This window comes from Bacillus rossius, chromosome 10 (genome assembly GCF_032445375.1).
Source record: "Bacillus rossius redtenbacheri isolate Brsri chromosome 10, Brsri_v3, whole genome shotgun sequence".
Lineage (NCBI taxonomy): Eukaryota > Metazoa > Arthropoda > Insecta > Phasmatodea > Bacillidae > Bacillus > Bacillus rossius.
The window spans coordinates 59,659,034-59,678,100 of NC_086337.1; the positions used below are offsets into that span (position 1 = coordinate 59,659,034).

At 42.1% G+C, this 19,067-nt stretch overlaps 2 protein-coding genes across 2 annotated transcripts; one reads left to right on the top strand and one right to left on the bottom strand.

Annotated features, from left to right (window-relative positions):
* Window positions 1–495: 495 nt before the first annotated feature.
* Window positions 496–3,152, bottom strand: LOC134535670 (histone-lysine N-methyltransferase 2A-like). Its single transcript, XM_063374865.1, has 2 exons — window positions 3,088–3,152; window positions 496–1,192 (listed from the first exon to the last, which is right to left on the bottom strand). The coding sequence occupies exons 1-2, from the start codon at window positions 3,097–3,099 to the stop codon at window positions 662–664; spliced, it is 543 nt and encodes a 180-aa protein (XP_063230935.1). The 5' UTR covers window positions 3,100–3,152; the 3' UTR covers window positions 496–661.
* A 4,809-nt stretch (window positions 3,153–7,961) lies between these two features.
* LOC134536367 (axoneme-associated protein mst101(2)-like) lies at window positions 7,962–18,832 on the top strand. Its single transcript, XM_063376121.1, has 3 exons — window positions 7,962–8,541; window positions 17,493–17,668; window positions 18,710–18,832. Exons 1-3 carry the CDS (start codon window positions 7,962–7,964, stop codon window positions 18,830–18,832), a joined length of 879 nt encoding a protein of 292 aa, XP_063232191.1.
* Window positions 18,833–19,067: the final 235 nt, after the last annotated feature.

The following is a 19,067-nucleotide window of genomic DNA, read 5'->3' on the forward strand; positions in this document are numbered from 1 at the left end:
GAATTTGTTAAGTATACAGTAAGAACACTCTTCTTTAGTCCAATTGTGTGTGTTCACCTTTGTTTGTAACTAAACATACAACTCGGAAGTCGAAATACGAATATTCAATTATTTGAAATTACGAAGAACTCTTCGTTTATTTGAGTTAAATTCTTCCTCCAAAAGTACGTTAATTTACTGTAATTTATATCAGTGTTGTTAGGGCAACTATGATAGTTGCGAAATGAAGATAACGGTGTAATAAAAGTAGTGCTTTCAGTAATGTGTACCAGAAGTCTCATGCCTAAAAAATTATTCTGAAAACATGCGTTTTAGCCATTTTCAAGCTCAAAACGAAATACTGAGACAGAGCTACTCATTCGCCCCCAGGGTACACACTAGTAGTCATTAATTCGGCGTAGTTTTTTTCTGAAGTTCTCCACACCGTATGTGTGGAGCGCTAAATAAGCTAATCTGCTCACTTTAGTTCACGACAGCAAATAAGCAAGTGCACGAATAACCACACATATTTATTAGGGAAGATAAATTTTGCAAGTGTACAGCACTGTCAAGAACACACTTGGCTGAATATTCCAGAGAACTAGTTTTCCGTAGTTGGCGAGACAGCGAGCGATGCTTGGACACGGACCAGGGGCAGCCCAGGAGGAGGGCAGGTCAGGGGTCACCACGCCACGACGCCCGCCCCGAGCCACGGGAACGGCCAGGCGGGGACCCAGGGGTAGCCGCAGCCCCCGCACAGGTGGCCGGGGAAGACCTCGGCGGCCGAGCAACTGGCGTCCTGGCGGGCGGGGTGCCACCACGGATGGCCGTGAAAGGGACGAGCCACGTCGTCGGGAGCCTCGGCTGCGGAGGAAGACGCAGAAGAAGAGCTGGCGGCAGACGCGCCGGCGGGTCCGTCAGCGGCGCTGGCGGCGGAGGAGCTGGAGGACGACGCAGTCACGTCGGCGACCTCTCCCGGCGCAGTGTCGGCGCTGGAGCCGGCCTCCGCCGTGCTGGACGAAGAGGCCGCGGCAGCTTCTGGCGGCGCGGCGGGGTCTCCGGGGGCCCTCACATCGTCGCCGCCGCCGGCCTCCGGCCCGGGCTGGTGCTGCCACCCCCAGTGCCACCCCCAGGGCGCGGGGTGCCTCCAGCCGTAGCACAGCCCGCGGCTGGCCGCAGCCTGGACCGCTACGAGCGCAGCCACTGCGACGATCTGCACAGGAGACGCCACTGTTACACTCTCCTGAACGCGTCTACACTCAAGACGGGTTTCCCTGAACGTCAGGCAAGGCTCAGTAAGCGTAAGATCAAGACGATGTTGTTCCCTGTTTTAAAATAAAATATATGCAAATTCTACAAAAAAAAGTCATGTATGGAAGAAAAAGTTTAACATATTAACAGTTTAAATGTATATTTGAAACGGTTGATACCAAATCGGCACACGTAATTATATTAAAAAAAAGGGGCTCACTAATTTTAATATTTCAAATCCCAGAATTTTTTTTTTTTTTAAATTCTTACATGAACTTGACGTTTTTCTGTATTTTTTTTTAATTTGAGAACGATAGGAATTGATCACATATTTTGCTTGTAATTCCGGGTGCAAACAAAATCCACCGTGAGATACACGTGAGCAGCGACGCAAGTGGTTAGCTTAACAAGTTAAACATATGTTTCAAAAATTTTGACTGAACGGGTCTGGAAAATTTCTGCTAGTGACTACAGTGTCTAGAACATTTTAAGGCATTTGTAAAGTTAAATACGAAACAAGTTTTAAAAACGGAAGATGTTAACGTGTTTAGTTATAACGCCAGTCCCACTATTTAGCAGTGCTTAAAGGAAGCACGTAATGGCCGTCAACAGTCGTGACGTGACCCCGGCATGACTCGTGCTGCTGCGAGACTACGGCAGTGCTGGCGTGGGACGGGCGCAGTCCTCTCAGGAGGACGCCATCTTGCTGCAAGCAGCCGGCACCCCGAGCGTGAGGCCAGACAGAAACACCATCGCAGCTAGACCTGGACGTCGGGAAGCCTTCTTTTCACAGACGAGAGAGCGAAACGCCCGATCGTGCATTTTCGTTTGTTTTTTTGTTCATTGTAAATAAATATGGCGGTGTTGATAAAAGGATACTAATGGTCAATTAGGTTAGGTTAGCTACATTATAAATACTTTAAAACATTGTGGACGGTTGATTTGGTTAGGATAGCTACATTAAAGATACTGTGAAATCATGTAAACTTCGGGGAACTTCGGTTGTGGCTCTCTCGTCTGTGAAATGAAGGCTTCCCCAACCCGTCACAGGAACTACATTAATGTGAATACTCATTTCTTCTGACAAGGGTTAGTCCGAAGCTCAGATAATCTGCTGGAACTAATAACAATAGAATATTTTAATTACGTTGCCCGTTGAGCTATCACGGTTGGCTAATTAATGATTCTTTTCTGAGAATGGCTAGCAAAAACTGTAAAATCAGTAACAAAATAAATATTTTTAGAAGGGTTATTATTTTCTCGCCATAACCAAGTATGATTGTAATATTAAATGCTACACGTCTCAATTAAAATGTATTGCGAGAACTGGCAACACAGCATATGATGAGTTGATTGACTGAAGGATGGTGTGGCTGGAGTGCACTGAGTGAGATGAGTCTGTAGTGATTCGCTGTTGCCTTCCGCACCCAGTGCTGAACCCTGGACGGGAATTTTCCGCAAGTGAAAAGTCCTCTACCCGACCGGGATCCGAAGTCGGAAAATTCGACTCGCCAGCTCTGACAGCGCGTCTACAGGTCGTGAAAGTCACTAAGTCCCTAACTAAGCAGTGACGGTGTTGGAAGTCGCTCAGTTATAATTTGCTAGCTTTAGATTGTTATTTTGACCTCATTTCAGTTTATAGTTGCACATTAATTACAACTAGTTATATTCCGTTCAATTAAATCCAATGAATAATTTCTGATAATGTTTTCGTGTTACCCCTTCAAATCTGCATATTCCTGCGAATAGTAGATCTATTTCGAACGATGTTTAATTTTGCTTATTATAACTAGAATGAGCCTGTAGCACATAGCAATGTTCGCAGACACGTCTAGCAGGCCACAAGAGCGCACTTACTCTGTAGAGCATGCTTGCTGAAGTGTTCTCGCGCGCGCCGGTCGAGGAAGTGACCTTAGGGCAACCCGCCGCACTACTTATAGCGCCAACTACTCCGCGCCATCTCGCGGCGGTGTTTTCACAGGCGCGTGACATGCCTCACGCCGGGACTATCTTCCTTTGTGTCCGCGTGTTTGCAAGTAAATACAGCCTGTGTCCGCTGTCGAAATACTCTGGCCTCCACGCACGCAACTAATGTAATTAGAATGTTTTAATGATAACCGCTGTTTCAAGTGGTGTCTCTGGTACGCAGTCATGTTGAATAACAAAATACTAATGTTTTAATTGTTCAGTTGAGCTGTGCCTGCTTCGCAACCCTCACTTCTCTCCTCTCCCAGGGCTGCAGACAGTCTCACACTGTCTGTTGTCGTTATTGTTAGTTACTCCAGTATCGGGGTTTGTTATCACTTTCATTGTCACGGAGCACAAAATAGAAGAGAGCTATCGTGATATATTTGAATTTATTGAAATAACATTAAATAACAGTAAAAATACAAATTGCAATAACCAACAGATCGTTAAGTGGCCCGCCTCTTCAGGGGCGTATCTACGCAAGTAAGGCGGGACTCGCTGGTGCTTCTAGCGCAGTGTCGCCTCTAAGCGCAAGGCTGTGACCAACTATGACATTTGAGCAGTAACCATAACATTATGGCGGAGAACTGAAGGTAAAGGTGGAATGCAAGTCCCTTGAGCGCTTTTAATAATTTGCACAGAGCATTTCGTGCACAACAATTATTCTGAAAACAAGCGTTTTAGCCATTTTAGATCTTTTAAAAATAAAGTTTAAAAACGAAAAACCGGAAACGGAACTATTCATCCGCTCTTAGCGTATTCTTAAATTTTTTTTCGTGAACAGACGCCACTATGGAAATGTTGAGCAGTTATGGCAATCTCAGTTAGATCCACACATTGTTATTTCATCATTGCATATTCAAGTTATATATACTATGGTAAGGGTTTTATGCATGCACCATACAAACAGTTTTGGTATATACACAGGACACTAGCTACGAGTAATGTGCAAGTTTCTCGAACGTTCGATTCCGGGTGACTCATCTATGTTGAGAGCAGATATTGGACACACGCGTTAACCACTATGATCTAAATATAAAAAAAAATTTAAAAAATTGTGAACCACGTTTGAAAAGTCTTCAAAAATTTGCAATATAAGAACTGTAAAATCGAGGCATATAGCGACTGCAAGACACGGAGATTAGAAGAAGAGCAACGTGACTGCTTCCTGTGGTTTCGTAGCAGCTGTGCATTGACTACGTCTCGCTATTCTTGTTCATCAAATATAAACTCAACTGTCACCCGGCTCACTGGTATCCAGCACGTAGAGTACGTGCTACAAAAGAGAACACAATAACACGAGGCCAAGCCATAGATTGTTTATAATGTGATAAGTAATACAACTGTGACAGCGTAGAAGTTTCATAACAGTGACAGTTGGAGCAAAATGTTTGGCTTGGTTGACCTGGTTCCAGAGAGTAAGCAAGTCCTCAGAGCGGCCTTGTCTCAGCCTAGTGCGTCAGTCAGGACTTGGCGAACCACGTCCACCGGGTGTTTGTCAACACAGCCGCAACCTGCCGACTGTTGCTAACAAGCGGGCGTGGACTGCAGCCCTTGACTGAGACAAACGCTCGCGGTGATGTGATGGAGGGTTGCCTCTCCCCCCCCCCCCCTCCACCCGTATGAGCCAATGGGAGCTGGCTAGGACGTATGAGACGACGTTACACTGCAGTGGTTAGTCGCTGGCTTCCCGGTACAGATTCCTGACAGCACTTTAGGTACGTGTATCACACCTTTATCTCCAGTTATTCGCCAGTTATCGCCCAGACCTCATAGTCGCCCTATGCACGACGAGAATGCGCGTCAGTCCACGGCCTGGCGCTAGAATGTGTTGAACGAACGAAAGAGTATAGTTGAAATAATAATTTTTAACTTGCAATATACAGCGTAAAATACTGCTATCTCGAACTCTCTCGAACTTATACGTTTTTTGCTGTAATTGTTTTGATTGGCTGTGACATTAGGAGTTTCACGCAGGTGAGATAGTAGTTACGTCAGCCTAGTTTTGACTATAAAAAGTACCCGCAGAGAGATCCTGTCGCATGTGTGCTGAGCACGTGCTGCGTGCTTTGTGTTAATATTTGAGAGCAATCGCGCGTGAAGGGTGCAAACCCCTTTAAACTGCACCGTGGTGGCTGTGACGCGAGGAGGAGAGAGACAGGCGGTGCTAAATCATCAGCGTCCCGCGGGGAGTGGAGAAGCCCTGGCCCGGAGATCGAAGCTCCAGTGTCGAAGCTGGCCTCTCTTTTTATTTCCCGACCTGTCGGTCCACGAGCACGCCCCCATGATTTATCCCCTCCCCCACACCCCCACCCCCCTGTCACGGGGCTGCTTTATGCCCGGCGCTGCGGCGCGGACTTCTCGCTGATTGATCGCCTTCGCCGGTTTCGCGCCAAAAATAATAATAATATAAAACAAGAAGAAACAATCCGCAGGGTGCCCGGTAAGTCACGTAAACCCATGGCAAGGGGGAAAAAAAGAAGGAACCAACTGCCAAAGGAACGAATATAGTTTTCGGTTCCATCTTCTTCTTTAAAGTGGAGAATGCAGATGGCTGTATTGCCGGTCAGACATTCAACAGCATATGGCAGCTCTTTGCAGATGGCTGTTGGTCCTGTTCTGTTCAGTTCTGTTCAAATAATTTAGTTGCAGTTCGCAAAAACAAAATTTAGTAGTAAAATATGTTGATTGATTCCAGGGGCGCAAACCTGTGAAATGTTCAGGAAAAGGGCCTCGGGTTTGAAGGTGGCATGTTCGCCTGGGTGCCCACACAGTTCTTGCAGTGCGGGTCTTCTGAACTCCAGGAAGGGACAGTCCCAGATCCACGCCCGGGCTTTATTCCCTGTCAGCCTCGCGTAACTGGGTCGAGTCTATTTATTTATCCTTGCTTCCGGCCATCAGCTTCGGAGCCAATCACAGGCCGCGCCTCGTGGCTAGAGGGGGAGGGGAGAGGGGGGGGGGGTCTGCACCGGAAACAACTCGTCCTTCAGATTCAAGAAGAGCGCTGGATACAAACTACCCTCGGATATGTGGAAATGTGTGGCTATCTTCTCAAACTGGCAAACACCGAGTATAATTACTCTGAACATGAATCAGAAAGATTGTTCTTCGTATATTAACGAAATATATCAAAACTGCTTACCTCTACAGTAAGAACACACTTGAATTAATACAATTTCTTGGACATACGCCCTTTCAGTTTTGCGCTGTATGCCATGGAAAAATAAATTAAAAACGCAAATTAAGAAATCTAAACATGAACCCACGGAGAACAAGTTTAAATGAACTGATGTCAAACAGATAAGCCCAAAGATGAACTTCAGCAGGTAATTTGGACGACACAGCGACGACAGCACAGATAACACATTCAGACTCAAACATCAGACAGCACAAGAATTCCTTGGAAGGAATATAGTCATGCCAGTAGTCTCCGATGTGTGCAAACAAACTGTGAGACAGCGCCAAAAAACATATTTGCTAACAACAATTTTAATTTAAGGTTTTTATAATTTCCTCTCGGGCAGAGTTTTCTTGTATTTTTTTCCGATAAGTTGCTTTGAAACGGGAAACGAAGTACCCGAAAATGTAAATAACAATTACAAAAGTGTGTAGACATAAAAATACAAAAGATTTGGTCAAAATATTAAGCTAAACTCTCGAAAAAAAATTAAAATTTCATTAAAATATACATATAAATCTTATTTTTATTTTGTGTAATGTTCTCAAGTGAAGCCAAGATAAATATGTTTAATGATCTACCGGGCTGCCCTCTATGTACAAGAACCAAATGCTTCGGACAAGTGAATGGCACACTGCTACAGTAAACGTATCAGGGACAAGTGAATGTCACACTGCTGCAGTAAACGTATCAGGGACAAGTGAATGTCACACTGCTACAGTAAAGGTATCAGAGAGCTCGGGCAGACAGAGCAGACAGGAGCTACGCTGCGTCACAAGTGCAGTGTTCACTGACTTTGCGGTCGATATGGCAGGCGCCATCACCAGTCTTCTACAGAGAGTCTTGCCGCCGTTTCCTCATATGCTCGGCCGAGAGCGTGTGACAGTGATACAACAGAAAATGGTCTTAACTAATAAACTTTTTTTTTTTCAAATTAAATCTTTCTCGAATGCTCATGGTAAAAATATGTAATAAATTTTAATAGGTATACCTATTTCACTATATTTGTAATTAAAGCTACATGAACTCATTTTTAATTTAAATCACTCAGGTTTTCGTAAACAGTAAAATTTTATGTGAATCCTTAATACACTTTAATATAAGTATTCATGTCTGAGTTTCACGGAAAAATATAGATGAGCGCGTGTAAGATAAATTTTATTCTTAATATGCTATTAGAAATTGCAACTTCCGTGGACTGTTACGTTAGACCGTACCAGATGCTTAGTAACAAAGGAAGGGTGCAGTCTTGTGACGTACAGATGGAGGTAATCCAGCGATTTGAAAACTGCTCGACATATGTGAGCGGTGCCTGTTCACACAAAAAAAAAACATTTAAGAATACATTAAGATAGCAGATGAGTAGTTTCCGTTTCCGGATGTAGTATTTGGGAGAGTGAAAATGGCTAAATCGCTTGTTTTCAGGATATTTCGTAGGCGTGAAACTTAATGTTCATTTCTCCGCCGTGCAATGCAACAGCTGCCCGCGCGCTCAGAGGCCACACCGCGCGAGTAGCGCCAGCTCAGCGGCGGGAGGATGCGAGGATGCGAGGATGCGAGGATGCGAGGATGAGAGGATGCGAGGATGCGAGGATGCGAGGATGAGAGGATGCGAGGATGCGAGGATGCGAGGATGCGAGACTGCGAGGATGCGAGGATGCGAGGATGCGAGGATGAGAGAATGCGAGGATGCGAGAATGCGAGGATGCGAGGATGCGAGGATGCGAGGAGGCGAGGACGCGAGGATGCGAGGAGGCGAGGATGCGAGGATGCGAGGATGCGAGGAGGCGAGGATGCGAGGAGGCGAGGATGCGAGGATGAGAGGATGCGAGGATGCGAGACTGCGAGGATGCGAGGATGCGAGGGTGCGAGGAGGCGAGGATGCGAGGATGCGAGACTGCGAGGATGCGAGGATGCGAGACTGCGAGGATGCGAGGATGCGAGGGTGCGAGGATGCGAGGATGCGAGGAGGCGAGGATGCGAGGATGCGAGGATGCGAGACAGCGGGTCTCGGAACGAGAAGACGCCGAGGATCAGGAGCCAGACGGGGTCCCACTGGGGCAGAGCGGGCCAGGGTAGACGGACTGGAGGCTTGTGGTGGGGCGAGCGACGCCGGGGGCGTAAAGAACGGAAAGAACGAGCAAGTGTGGTCGATGAGGAGAGTGGTGGGGGAAGTGTTCCAATTCGGCGCGCAGGCTGCGAGCCAGCTGGGGAGAGATTGCAACCCGTGGCGTGCCAGGAGGGGGGGGGGGGTGCGGTAGGATATGATTTCGTTAAAACGTTTTCAGTCTATTTGACAACTGTAGTTTTCATAATGGTCAAACGGTACACTGTAGTGGCTATGAGATGGATGATAAATCTCTAGCAATTTCAGTTTTTTTTTTTTTTTATCTATTATCAACTTTTTTGATAATTTTAGTCTTGATACTAACAGTTATATTTTTAAAATTCATAGCACTTTCATTAATACGACTGGTAAGCCACAGAACACATAATAATGGGCACTGCACGAGAATATTTGAAGCCTGCACTTCTAGTTACAATTTGGCATTGATGCCGAAAATGGCAGACGATTCATATCTCCAGTCCGTTTAAACCTACTAAGATTTTAATTACATGACAAAATTAAAAAAAAAAAAAGTTTAGTTGATGTGTCAAACATGAAAATTATAATTAAATAAATCATGAATTGTGACTGAAAGGGTTTCCCAGCGTTCAAGAGGGCATTCGATATATTTCAGTTCGTTCCGAGCCGTCAGCTGTTCAGCGAGCGTCTGTTTGGGTCCCTGGAATCTCACCTGACCAAAATGATACAGTTTCGGGTTTCATTGTACATGAGCTGCAATTTAATTACATGGGAACACCGATGTGACCAATAAAGAAGTTCAATTTCAAGGCTCAAGATGCTGTTTAAACATTTTTGTGCCGAAACATGAAATGTTTCACTGGTAGAAATGATAAAACTGTTTCGTGTTTTTGTAACATTTGTCGACAGTTGTTAAGAAACGTGAGAATTTTTTTTTCATTGGTACAGTTCAAGTTAGACTATAATCTGCATACCCTTTGATTACATAAAATTATTTACAAAACGTGAACACGAAATTATTAACTCGAAATTTTGTTTTCTTTGAATGATTCTTGTAATAGAGAATATTGGTTAAAAAAATTATTTCGGACCAAGCCCGTTGCTGGTCCACACTGTGTGTCAAATATTACACATGAAGAATGGACAAAAGTTGTTCTAACTAGTAAGTATAATACGGATATTTGGATGGCAGCACTGCATAGATGATAAAGCTCAACTCACTCGCTGCATTGTACAGATAGTCCCAAGTCGTGCCACACTGCCTCTCCAGACAGAACCCTTACACTGCCGTTCCCATGCCAGACACATTCACACTCACACATTCACACGCACTCTCTGCTCTACATGGTTAGAATCTGCAGCAGACTTTGGAATTTTTCAAAGAAATATCAGCCTTAAATAAATGTAGGGTTCTTCACACTTCCAGATGAATGGATCTTTGCCGAAACTTCGCCAGTCCGACTTCCTAGTCGCGTGTTACGTTTCAGACAGAGCGAACATGCTCGTGTGTGGAGAACAAAGTTCCTGATGTACCTTTGAAGATACTTGTGTTCTTTGCAATTTTAAAATGGTGATATTTTACATAACAAATGGATATTTGCAGAGACGGCTCCAACAAAATGCTATCACAATGTTGTCGGGAATGTTTGTGTCATTGCATCCAACATTTTGCCGTAAATAAGTATTCCTGCTTGTACTTTTATTTAGATGTAAATATTTCTGTACTATAATATTTACTCCAAAAATGCATACAGTAAACTACAATCTTAACTGCAAAATCGATAACACAATTATAAATAAATTCTGGGACGTCTTACCGACACACTTACATGCAAACAGAAAATCTTTGCAGGGTAGTTCTTCAGAGGTAAAGAAATTTAGATTAGGCATGGTTATGTAATTTTAGTGTATATAAATATTTTTTTCTCTTATTTATCATTTTAATAAAATTGTTTATTGGAATTGACAATGTTAAATATATGTGTATAAATACACGTATTAAGAATACAGGAATTTGGCCGAAGCACATGAGTAAATAAACAAACATAAAGAGCATGAAGACGCTTAAATTCTGTCCATAATGAGATACAAGCGGGAAATCTAGAGCATTTCATTTTTAAATAAATAATTTTCCATCACAGCTGAGCTCTTGGTTCGACCTGCCTCATTCACAGGGCTCAGTCTGGCTGAGTGATCAGACCACTCGGAGACTACAACAAACATACAGTTTTCTATAAAATGATTATAACTAACAAATGTTTGCCAGCAAAAAATTGCGCATCCCATAATATATGACCTTTACTGGCCCGCTAAAGTTTTAATTTATTCAGAGTTCGTAATCTTGCTTCGAGCTTGGTTCGTTTTAAACCATATCATGAACTGACTTGAAAATGCTAATGTTCTTCGGAACTTTATTTTTAAAATAATTTTGTAAGGCAAATCAAGAGAACTCCTGACTCACGCAGGGACTATAATTAGTTGAACTCTTGGACCGAAAGCTGCCTCCGCATAACTTACCTCGGTGGCCACGGATACTGAAAGGAGAAAGGAAGAAATGTTCCCAAAGGAGTAGTAATGAAGGCGTGGAAAAGCATGTTTAACGGAAGGAGGGTATGGTGAAGAAATGATTTAAAATTATTAGTCTGTATGTAAGAACTATAAAAAATATTTTATGTTGAATTGAAATGAAACTATTTCCAACCATCATGAAATTTAAACAAAATTCTAATTACTAAATTTAAATTTTAACTCTGAACTTGTGCAAATTTCGGATTTTGCAGTCACATATTTTAAAAAAGGCTTGGCTGTGGTCTTCGGTGGAAGGTTTCGTTTGATTTTTTTTAAGCGGTCTTAAGCGCCGGGGACAGAACAAGAGACTTTACGCAAGTCGTTTCAAGATAGAGGTTTAAATACGTGAGCAAAAAAGATTTGGTATTTTTGCGACGGCGCTAAATGAAACCCACAGTGGATTTATCTGCGAGCTTTCCCCAGCTTTTGAACCGCGTAATGACTGCGTCCTTTGTTTCCGGGAGATCCTCTTATTCTCTATTATGGACTTGTTTCTCTTTCACTCAAAATGGCGAGCGCCCGGTAGTTAACAACCCCCCCCCCCCCCTCGCATAGCTCATTCTCCGAGCTCGTCAACAGGAACTACTCGACAGTAATTCACCCGCCTTCAAAACGTCGGCTTTAAATGCTGCCCTGCATGGTTTGGTTTCTCCGCTCTTTTCATTCTATTTTCTTCTGCCACACGTCAAATTTTATACACTTGTGGACATCAGTAATGGACTCAGCTAGGAATTATTTTATTGGGTATGCAGGGGTGGGGCAGTAAAGAAAGAAAAAAAAGGGGGGAGGGGGTTCGGTTAATCGGATGATTAGACACACTTTTAAAATACAATAAACTTTTTTTTATGTTTTCGAAACATTGTAATTTTTAAAGGGAAATAAATAATGTATATTGAAAATACGGTTTCTTGTTGTATTATTCAAGAGCTTCAACTAATATTCAATTTTTACTTTTTAGGAGACTTAACATATATACGCTATCTTGAGCAAACCATTTTTACCAATAATTTTTTTATATAATTTAATATTGAAAAATGTAGGCTCTGTTTGAGCGTCACACATTTTAAATTAATAATCAAAACTTATTGGTGGCATACGAAATGAAATGTTTAATGTTCACAATCAGAGTGTGCCATGTGGCGGCAGTGGACGCCCTAGGCGCTAGCAGCTGGCGCAGGTCGAATCCTGTCAGTGGGAGGTGTTACATGGGAACACCGACGTCACCAAGAAAGCAGTTCAATTTCAAGGCTCAAGATGTTGCTGTCCAAACATTTTTGTGCCAAAACATGAAACGTTTCACTGGTAGAAATGATAAAACTGTTTAGGTAATGTTTTTGTAACATTTGTCTACAGCTGTTAAGAAACGTGAGAAATTTTTTTATTTCTTTTCATAACCTTACTAAAACCAAGTGTATTTGGCAGGAAAGGTCCGGTTGAGGGCGGTACCTACGTGCGTCTCAGGCCGAAGCCTACACTCCCGGCCATGCTGGGAGAAGGTCGCATGCACCGTGTGCTCTGTGCGGGGATTGGCCAGATATGGGAGCGATTGAAGCCACGACGGTCTACCGCGCGACGGTCGAGGCACTTGGACGCAAAGTCCGCCTCCATGTTTGGTCGCATCTGGATTCCGACAACCAGCGAGACTAGCGCCCCTGGCGGCGGGAGGCTGCACTCTCACCCACCCGGCCTCAGCAGCGCCTAGCAACTGCACTGGAATACAATGCCAAAAAAAACATACCAACTAGGCACTAGACACTAGGCATGTTTCACTACGTGTGCGCATTGCAGAGGCCTTCTTCTCGGGTGGGAGACCTTTCAGCCTTTTATTCTTGCAAGGGCCTTAAATTATACTAAAGCTAATAACTTAATATCTATTGTTTTGATTATTATTTATTCATTGTCTCAAATGAACGCGCAGTAAGGAAACTGAGGAACAACTGAAGGCAATGTGGCCGGGAGGGCTGATGGAGCGCCTCGCCCCAGGGAGACACCAGGAGGCGGGCAGGATACCTCCCCCCCCAGGGACACGGCTGCGGGACTGGGGCTATCTGCGCCACTGGCAGCCGGGTGCTGGGATGCGGGGTTTATGCGCGTGCGCCGGGGAGGAGAGAGAGAGAGAGAGAGAGAGAGAGAGAGAGAGAGAGAGAGAGAGAGAGAGAGAGAGAGAGGAGACCTAGTACGCCACATTTGCCTCATAAACATTTTTATAACGTAATCATTCTATATAGTCTAGTCTCTAATGCATTCCTTCGTTGTAGCATAGGTTATAGTCATTCCAAAGTATGAATTCAATATTTAACATCAATGATTTCACAGGAAATTTTTTTTTAACAGACAATCAGACTTCATTCTTTCCATCAATAATATACTATGCTACAACGAAGCCAAATTTCAAAAATTAAAGAGATTGTTATGGCTTAAAAACTGTTGAAACCAAAATGGCGTCCTTCGGTTAGAGTCCCTTTCATTTTAGTGGTATTAGGCCCAGACATCTTGGTTTTTCAAACACAAAATTACATGTGGCAAACCAGCTTACATATCACAACATTTTTGAAGTTATACTTCTTTAGGCGCATTATGGAAAAAATTATGAAAGTTAATTTTTACGATGCGCACGCACCATGCAACGAAATTTTCACAGGAAGATGGCGGATCCACGAATGATTCGATAGTCGACGTAGCTGCTCCGGTAGCGAATTCTAGCGGCGGGTAATGAAACTACATGTGAGTCGCGTTCAGAATTTTAGTGATTGATATTGAATATTGGTCCATATGATTAAAAACACTTATTTATAGTGAATATTAGTGATATAAATTGTGATTAAAACTTTTTAAAAATAATTTATATAATTGAGGTTATCTGACATATGTATAAAGTATTTTATTTATAAACAAAAATAATTTACAATATTATTTAATAATTAATTAATTAAATAAATACTAATAAATATTCAACGTATTTATTTATTTTCATAATTAATTAAAAATCATCTCCATTATTTACAAAATTAAATACATTTAAACACATGTTTATATTAATATTTAATCCTGAGTATTTATTTAATTAATTTTTGTTACAAGAAATTTCAAAATAGTTCAGTGTCTTAAATCTAAAAGAAGTATAACTTCTAACGCGCGGACATAAGTACGCACACTTTTCTTTTTTGTTTGACTAGGCTGGCTGACCTGGCCGGTACTACGAACTTGTTGGAGTCGACTCTCGCAGACTGGTGTGACTTTCACGATAGTCGTAGTTGCTAGCTGTTACGAGCGGAAATTTTTTGTAAATGTCAGACTGAAACGAAGTATCAAATTTTGGGAATGCATTATGGATGCCCTATCATGCCAGAAATCTGGATGAATAGCTCACGATTGAAGGGACAGCGAAAAATGGAAGAAACCAGGACGGCGAGCCCAAACCCCTCATTAACATCGACACCGAAGTAAAGTCCTTCGACGGCTGAAATGGGAACTAGTAGTTTATTTTATTTTATTTAGCTTTTTGTCTCCCATGCTTTTATGAAAGTTAGGTTCGTTGGAAAAGGGACGAGGAATTATAGCTTTTAAACTAAACTCAACCTAATCTTACAAAGTCTTACCAGGGGTTGAAGACAGAACCCCTCGTACTGAAGTTGGCGCTTCAACCAAGGGAGCTGTGAAGGTTGGCTGATGGCTGTAGGACCTAAAACACTCCTAGGCTGTTCATACATGGACAACAGTAAGGTTACCACGCAACTGTTAATGAAACAACGGAGGTACCATACAACTGTTAATGAAAATATAACAACAATGGTTAAGAGTAGTATATTATAGTATGTTCTGGTACAGGGTAGAAGGTACAAGGTGAGTATTGATACTATGAAGTCACGGCAATCATCTTTGATGACATTGATATCGAACATTTACCGTTTTTACCTCATAATGTCTAAAAAAAAATCAAAATAACTTAAACTTTTCTTCGAAATTGTAAAATTTTAATTTATTTTTATGAACGTTGGTTTTTTTAAAGGGAAAACTGTACATTTTTCAAGGTCAGAATGGTCCAGATATGGGCAAAAAAGTCACATTCTCAATCCCTAACATTAACCCTGTACCAGAACCTACTATTATAAACTACTTATATGCACCTTACCTTACCTTCTATAATTTTTGCTCGATGAACTTCGTTTCCGAGATCACCGCCCGAGAACTGCGCCATGTTGACGTGTCAGTGTTCCGTGAGGTTGGCACTGGCGAGTTGTCGTGACCTCTGACCTCCGCAGACCGCGCGGCGGGCAGCGGCTATCAGAGCCGCGCATGTCGATATAAACATGGAGCTCCGTGACTAATGGCCCCTAGGAGTGGTGGGGGGAGCTGCCGGCCGCGGGGGAGGGGGGAGGCACGCAACCGAGCAGTGATTTATCACACGGGGCTTGATTTCCGAATGGTCCAGCGGCTGGGTGAAGGGGGAGAGGGGAGGGGGTCACGTGACCGGGTCACGCCTGCATCTGATGAGTTTCTCCGGATGGGCGGTGGGTTTTCCGAGGGGGTAGGGGAAGGGAGATTCGGGGTGACGAAAGTTCGAATGGGTTCCCATATGAAACGCGTCAAATCGATATTCGCTGAAGAGGGTTGCTATCGATCAGGGTCGGGGGCAAAAAAAAAAAAAAAACACATTCATCGAACGTGTTCGAACCAATTTAGGTTCTACGTTAACCTCCAGGGGTGTAAAAGCTGTTCTTTTTTTTTCTGTGCTTATTTATGATATGATTTATTTACATAGGTATATTATCCCCCTTTTCAAGCTACTCGACCAAGTAAGCTGTTTATTTTTTATATTTCATACACCAATTAAGTTTTAATTTAAAAAAAAATTGGGTGCATATACTTATGTATGCGTGTTAGACTTAATTATGAAAATCAATAAATAATCTGAATGTTTATTCTAACTTATTACTTTTAATTATTTATTAAATAATACTTTAATAATTTTTAATTTATCATGCAAATAAATTATACATACGGGAATATAATGTCACATAAAAACACTTCAAAAAATTATAAACAATTTATATTGCTAGTATTAACAATACATAATTTTTTTAAAATTATATATACTTGTATTCAATATCAACAACTAAAGTATATGATTTTAAAGCACATATATAATTTTTATTTGTATGCAGCTTTTTTGATTCTGTCAAAGGTTGCGCGTGTATCGTAATAATTCAATCTCATAATTTTTTCATAACGTGCCTAAAGACGTATAACTTCAATAAAAATGCAACAAAAATAACAAATGATTTAATATATTGAATGCTCCACTCTCCAACTCCAGGCATGGTTAAAGTATACTATTTATCTATAGACACACACACCAATTCGTGAACTTCGCAGACGTACCAACAGTATTAGTGTGACAAATGAATATTTATGTTAGCAAAACATACATATTGTAAACCAACTTTCCGAAACATTGGTAAACGTGTCACAGTGGAAAACTGCTATAAGGGAAAGTACCAGTGGAATTCTACCACAGTTTTTTTACACACAATGTTTTGTGATATTACTTAGGGCTGCTGTTGAGTGTACAAACGAAAGAATTGTCAAATCAGTGGGTGTGGCCTATGCATTACAGGAACAGAAAAAGGCATTTGTTTTGCCAAAGTCCATACTGCTGCATCTCTGCTGAGCATCTTCCGATGATCTGCCTCTGAGGCATCGGGCTTGAGGGGCAAGTTGCGATCGATGGTTCTGTTCCAGTGTAAATTTTTTTAAATACTTTTTTTCTTCTCACGTGCGATTTGAACTGCAGAAACTACAGAACTACATAAAGTTACCATCAGAAGTGCTAACTGTTGTCTTTTAAGTTAGCCAAAGAAACTGTTGGGGTTGACATCACTACCTGCCGACGTACTGTATGCGCTACTCTGAGAGAGATGTCGTTGTACTAATTCCATAGAGCGTATCCCACCGAAATACTAAAATGTATGTTATTTCCACAAAAAAAAAGCATTTGAAAGCATACCGCGGGAAAAATGGTTATATCCCCCTTACCCCTCCCCCCTTCACAGAAATTCAGCAAATTAATTTCCGCGCACGCTCCTGGGATACATAACCGCATTTAATTAATTTAATGGCACTATTGTTTATTTGAAGCTTAAATTTGTTCGTGATTTTAGTGATTGGTTTTTTTAAATGTTAACTCAGTAGTAGACCACAATAATTTTTTTCTAGATGAATGAATAGTTAACTTGTACTTGTAACCTACTTTCCTTTATGGGTAGGTAGGAAATTACTAATAAGCAATAAATGTCAGGCTATAATTTTTTTAAGTCCCAATTGTCTGTAAATGCACAGCTATTAAGGATCCAACATGTAAATGACTTGTCATTGCAGGTTTGCTAGAGTGTGTCTGGGAAACGCTTTAAGCAGTGGCGCTCACGCAGGCGACACAGCGCAGGCGAGCTGTCTTTCCCCGAGAACGGGTCGTGAATAATGGAAGACTGGCGGAGGAGAATGAAGGAGAGCGATACCCGAAGATGAAGAGGAAGTGGAAGTCTTCAGGCCCAACGTACAAGCCCCATGCGACGCAGACGGAACGACGAGAAGAGAAAATGCGTGCTAAGGGCGAAGGTTCTTACAGGCGACTAGATAAGGTAAAGAGGTGCCTGGAGCGGGGGAGAAAGCTATAAAGGGAAAGAAAGAGAAAGGAACGTAAGATGAGAGACGCCCGCGACGCTAGAAGGAGTTGTTTGTTCGCTGCCTCGCGTGCCGTGTACTTCACCGACACTGCTGATCTTGATCTGCAATCGTCAGTAGTCCTGTCTTCAGTGCCAGATCATTTCCATCACCCACGAACCTTTGGTTTGCTTTCATTCACTAGCCGGCCTGCGCGTTCGTATTGTCTTTCGATAAATAAATAATTACACAACTATAATTTGTATGATTTCTGGGAGTTGAAACAACGCCTCGGTTTTATATAGAATGGGCTCTAAGAAGTATTTATTTCTTCTGGCCTTCCAAGACAGCACGACTGGTTCTCTGGTGTTACACGCTGCTGGAGATTTATTTTTTGCTTGAATGATTTTTATGACATTTTTATGTAATTGAAACGTGACAGATTTACAAAAAAAAAAAAAAGAGCGTTAGGAGTTAAAATTACCTGGCACAGTTACGTTAATTTTACATGAAAATAGTTTTTGAAAAGAAAATAATGAAAGGACTGGCGTGATATTATAAATACGTTTCGTGAAATAAAAATTCAAGAAAATTAAATCTTTAAAAAATACCAAGTGTTCGATATTAATATAAACACGTGTATAAAATTATTTTTTTTTTAATTTAGTAAAATATTCATTATAAATTTTAATGGATATTGAAAACCAATAAATATGTTGAATGTTTATTATAAATTATTATTTTAATTATTTCATATATATATTAATGGTAGAATTTATAATGAAAATAAATTATACATACGGGAACATAACTTCACTTGCATAAATTCACATGAAACACTTTATAAACACAATTTATATGTCAATGTTCACCATGACACACATAAAAACTCGAGATCGGAATCACTTACCTGAATCAGTGAAATGGTAGTAACCCAACGTCCTGCTCAGTGGGAAAACAGAGCAGTTCTGGCGGGAGTGTGCGCCGAGGTCGGTGAACGTGACGGACGTTGCCACGAGGCGGGGGGCGCCGGCTCGGGGACTGCTCCTGTGCTCCCGGGACCCCCGCGGGGACAGGCGCTAATGAAGTCGTTAACCTCGACTGTCGAGCCGCGCCGCAACCCCCGCTCTCACCGGCGATAGCTCATCTCCTCGACGGAGCGGCGTGTGGGGTGCACATGCCAGGATCCTGCCTGCTTGCGCGGAGCTCCAGAACAAACCACGCCATTAGAAACCCTTCTTTACGAAAAAAAATATTAAGAATACGTTCAGGGGGAGTGAGTTGTTCTGTTTCCGTATTTAGTTTTTGAACTTAATTTTATGAGTTAAAATGACCAAGATACGTGTTTTAAGAACATTTTCAGGCATTAAGCACCCG

What these genes read in the sequence shown, in the direction of transcription:
- LOC134536367 (XM_063376121.1), top strand. Translation starts at nt 7,962, where the DNA reads ATGCGAGGATGCGAGGATGAGAGGATGCGAGGATGCGAGGATGCGAGG. An exon ending in TGTGGTCGATGAGGAGAGTG is followed by an intron (nt 8,542 to 17,492) that starts GTGGGGGAAGTG and finishes TCTTTCCCCGAG; the next exon opens with AACGGGTCGTGAATAATGGA. An exon ending in CTTACAGGCGACTAGATAAG is followed by an intron (nt 17,669 to 18,709) that starts GTAAAGAGGTGC and finishes CGTTGCCACGAG; the next exon opens with GCGGGGGGCGCCGGCTCGGG.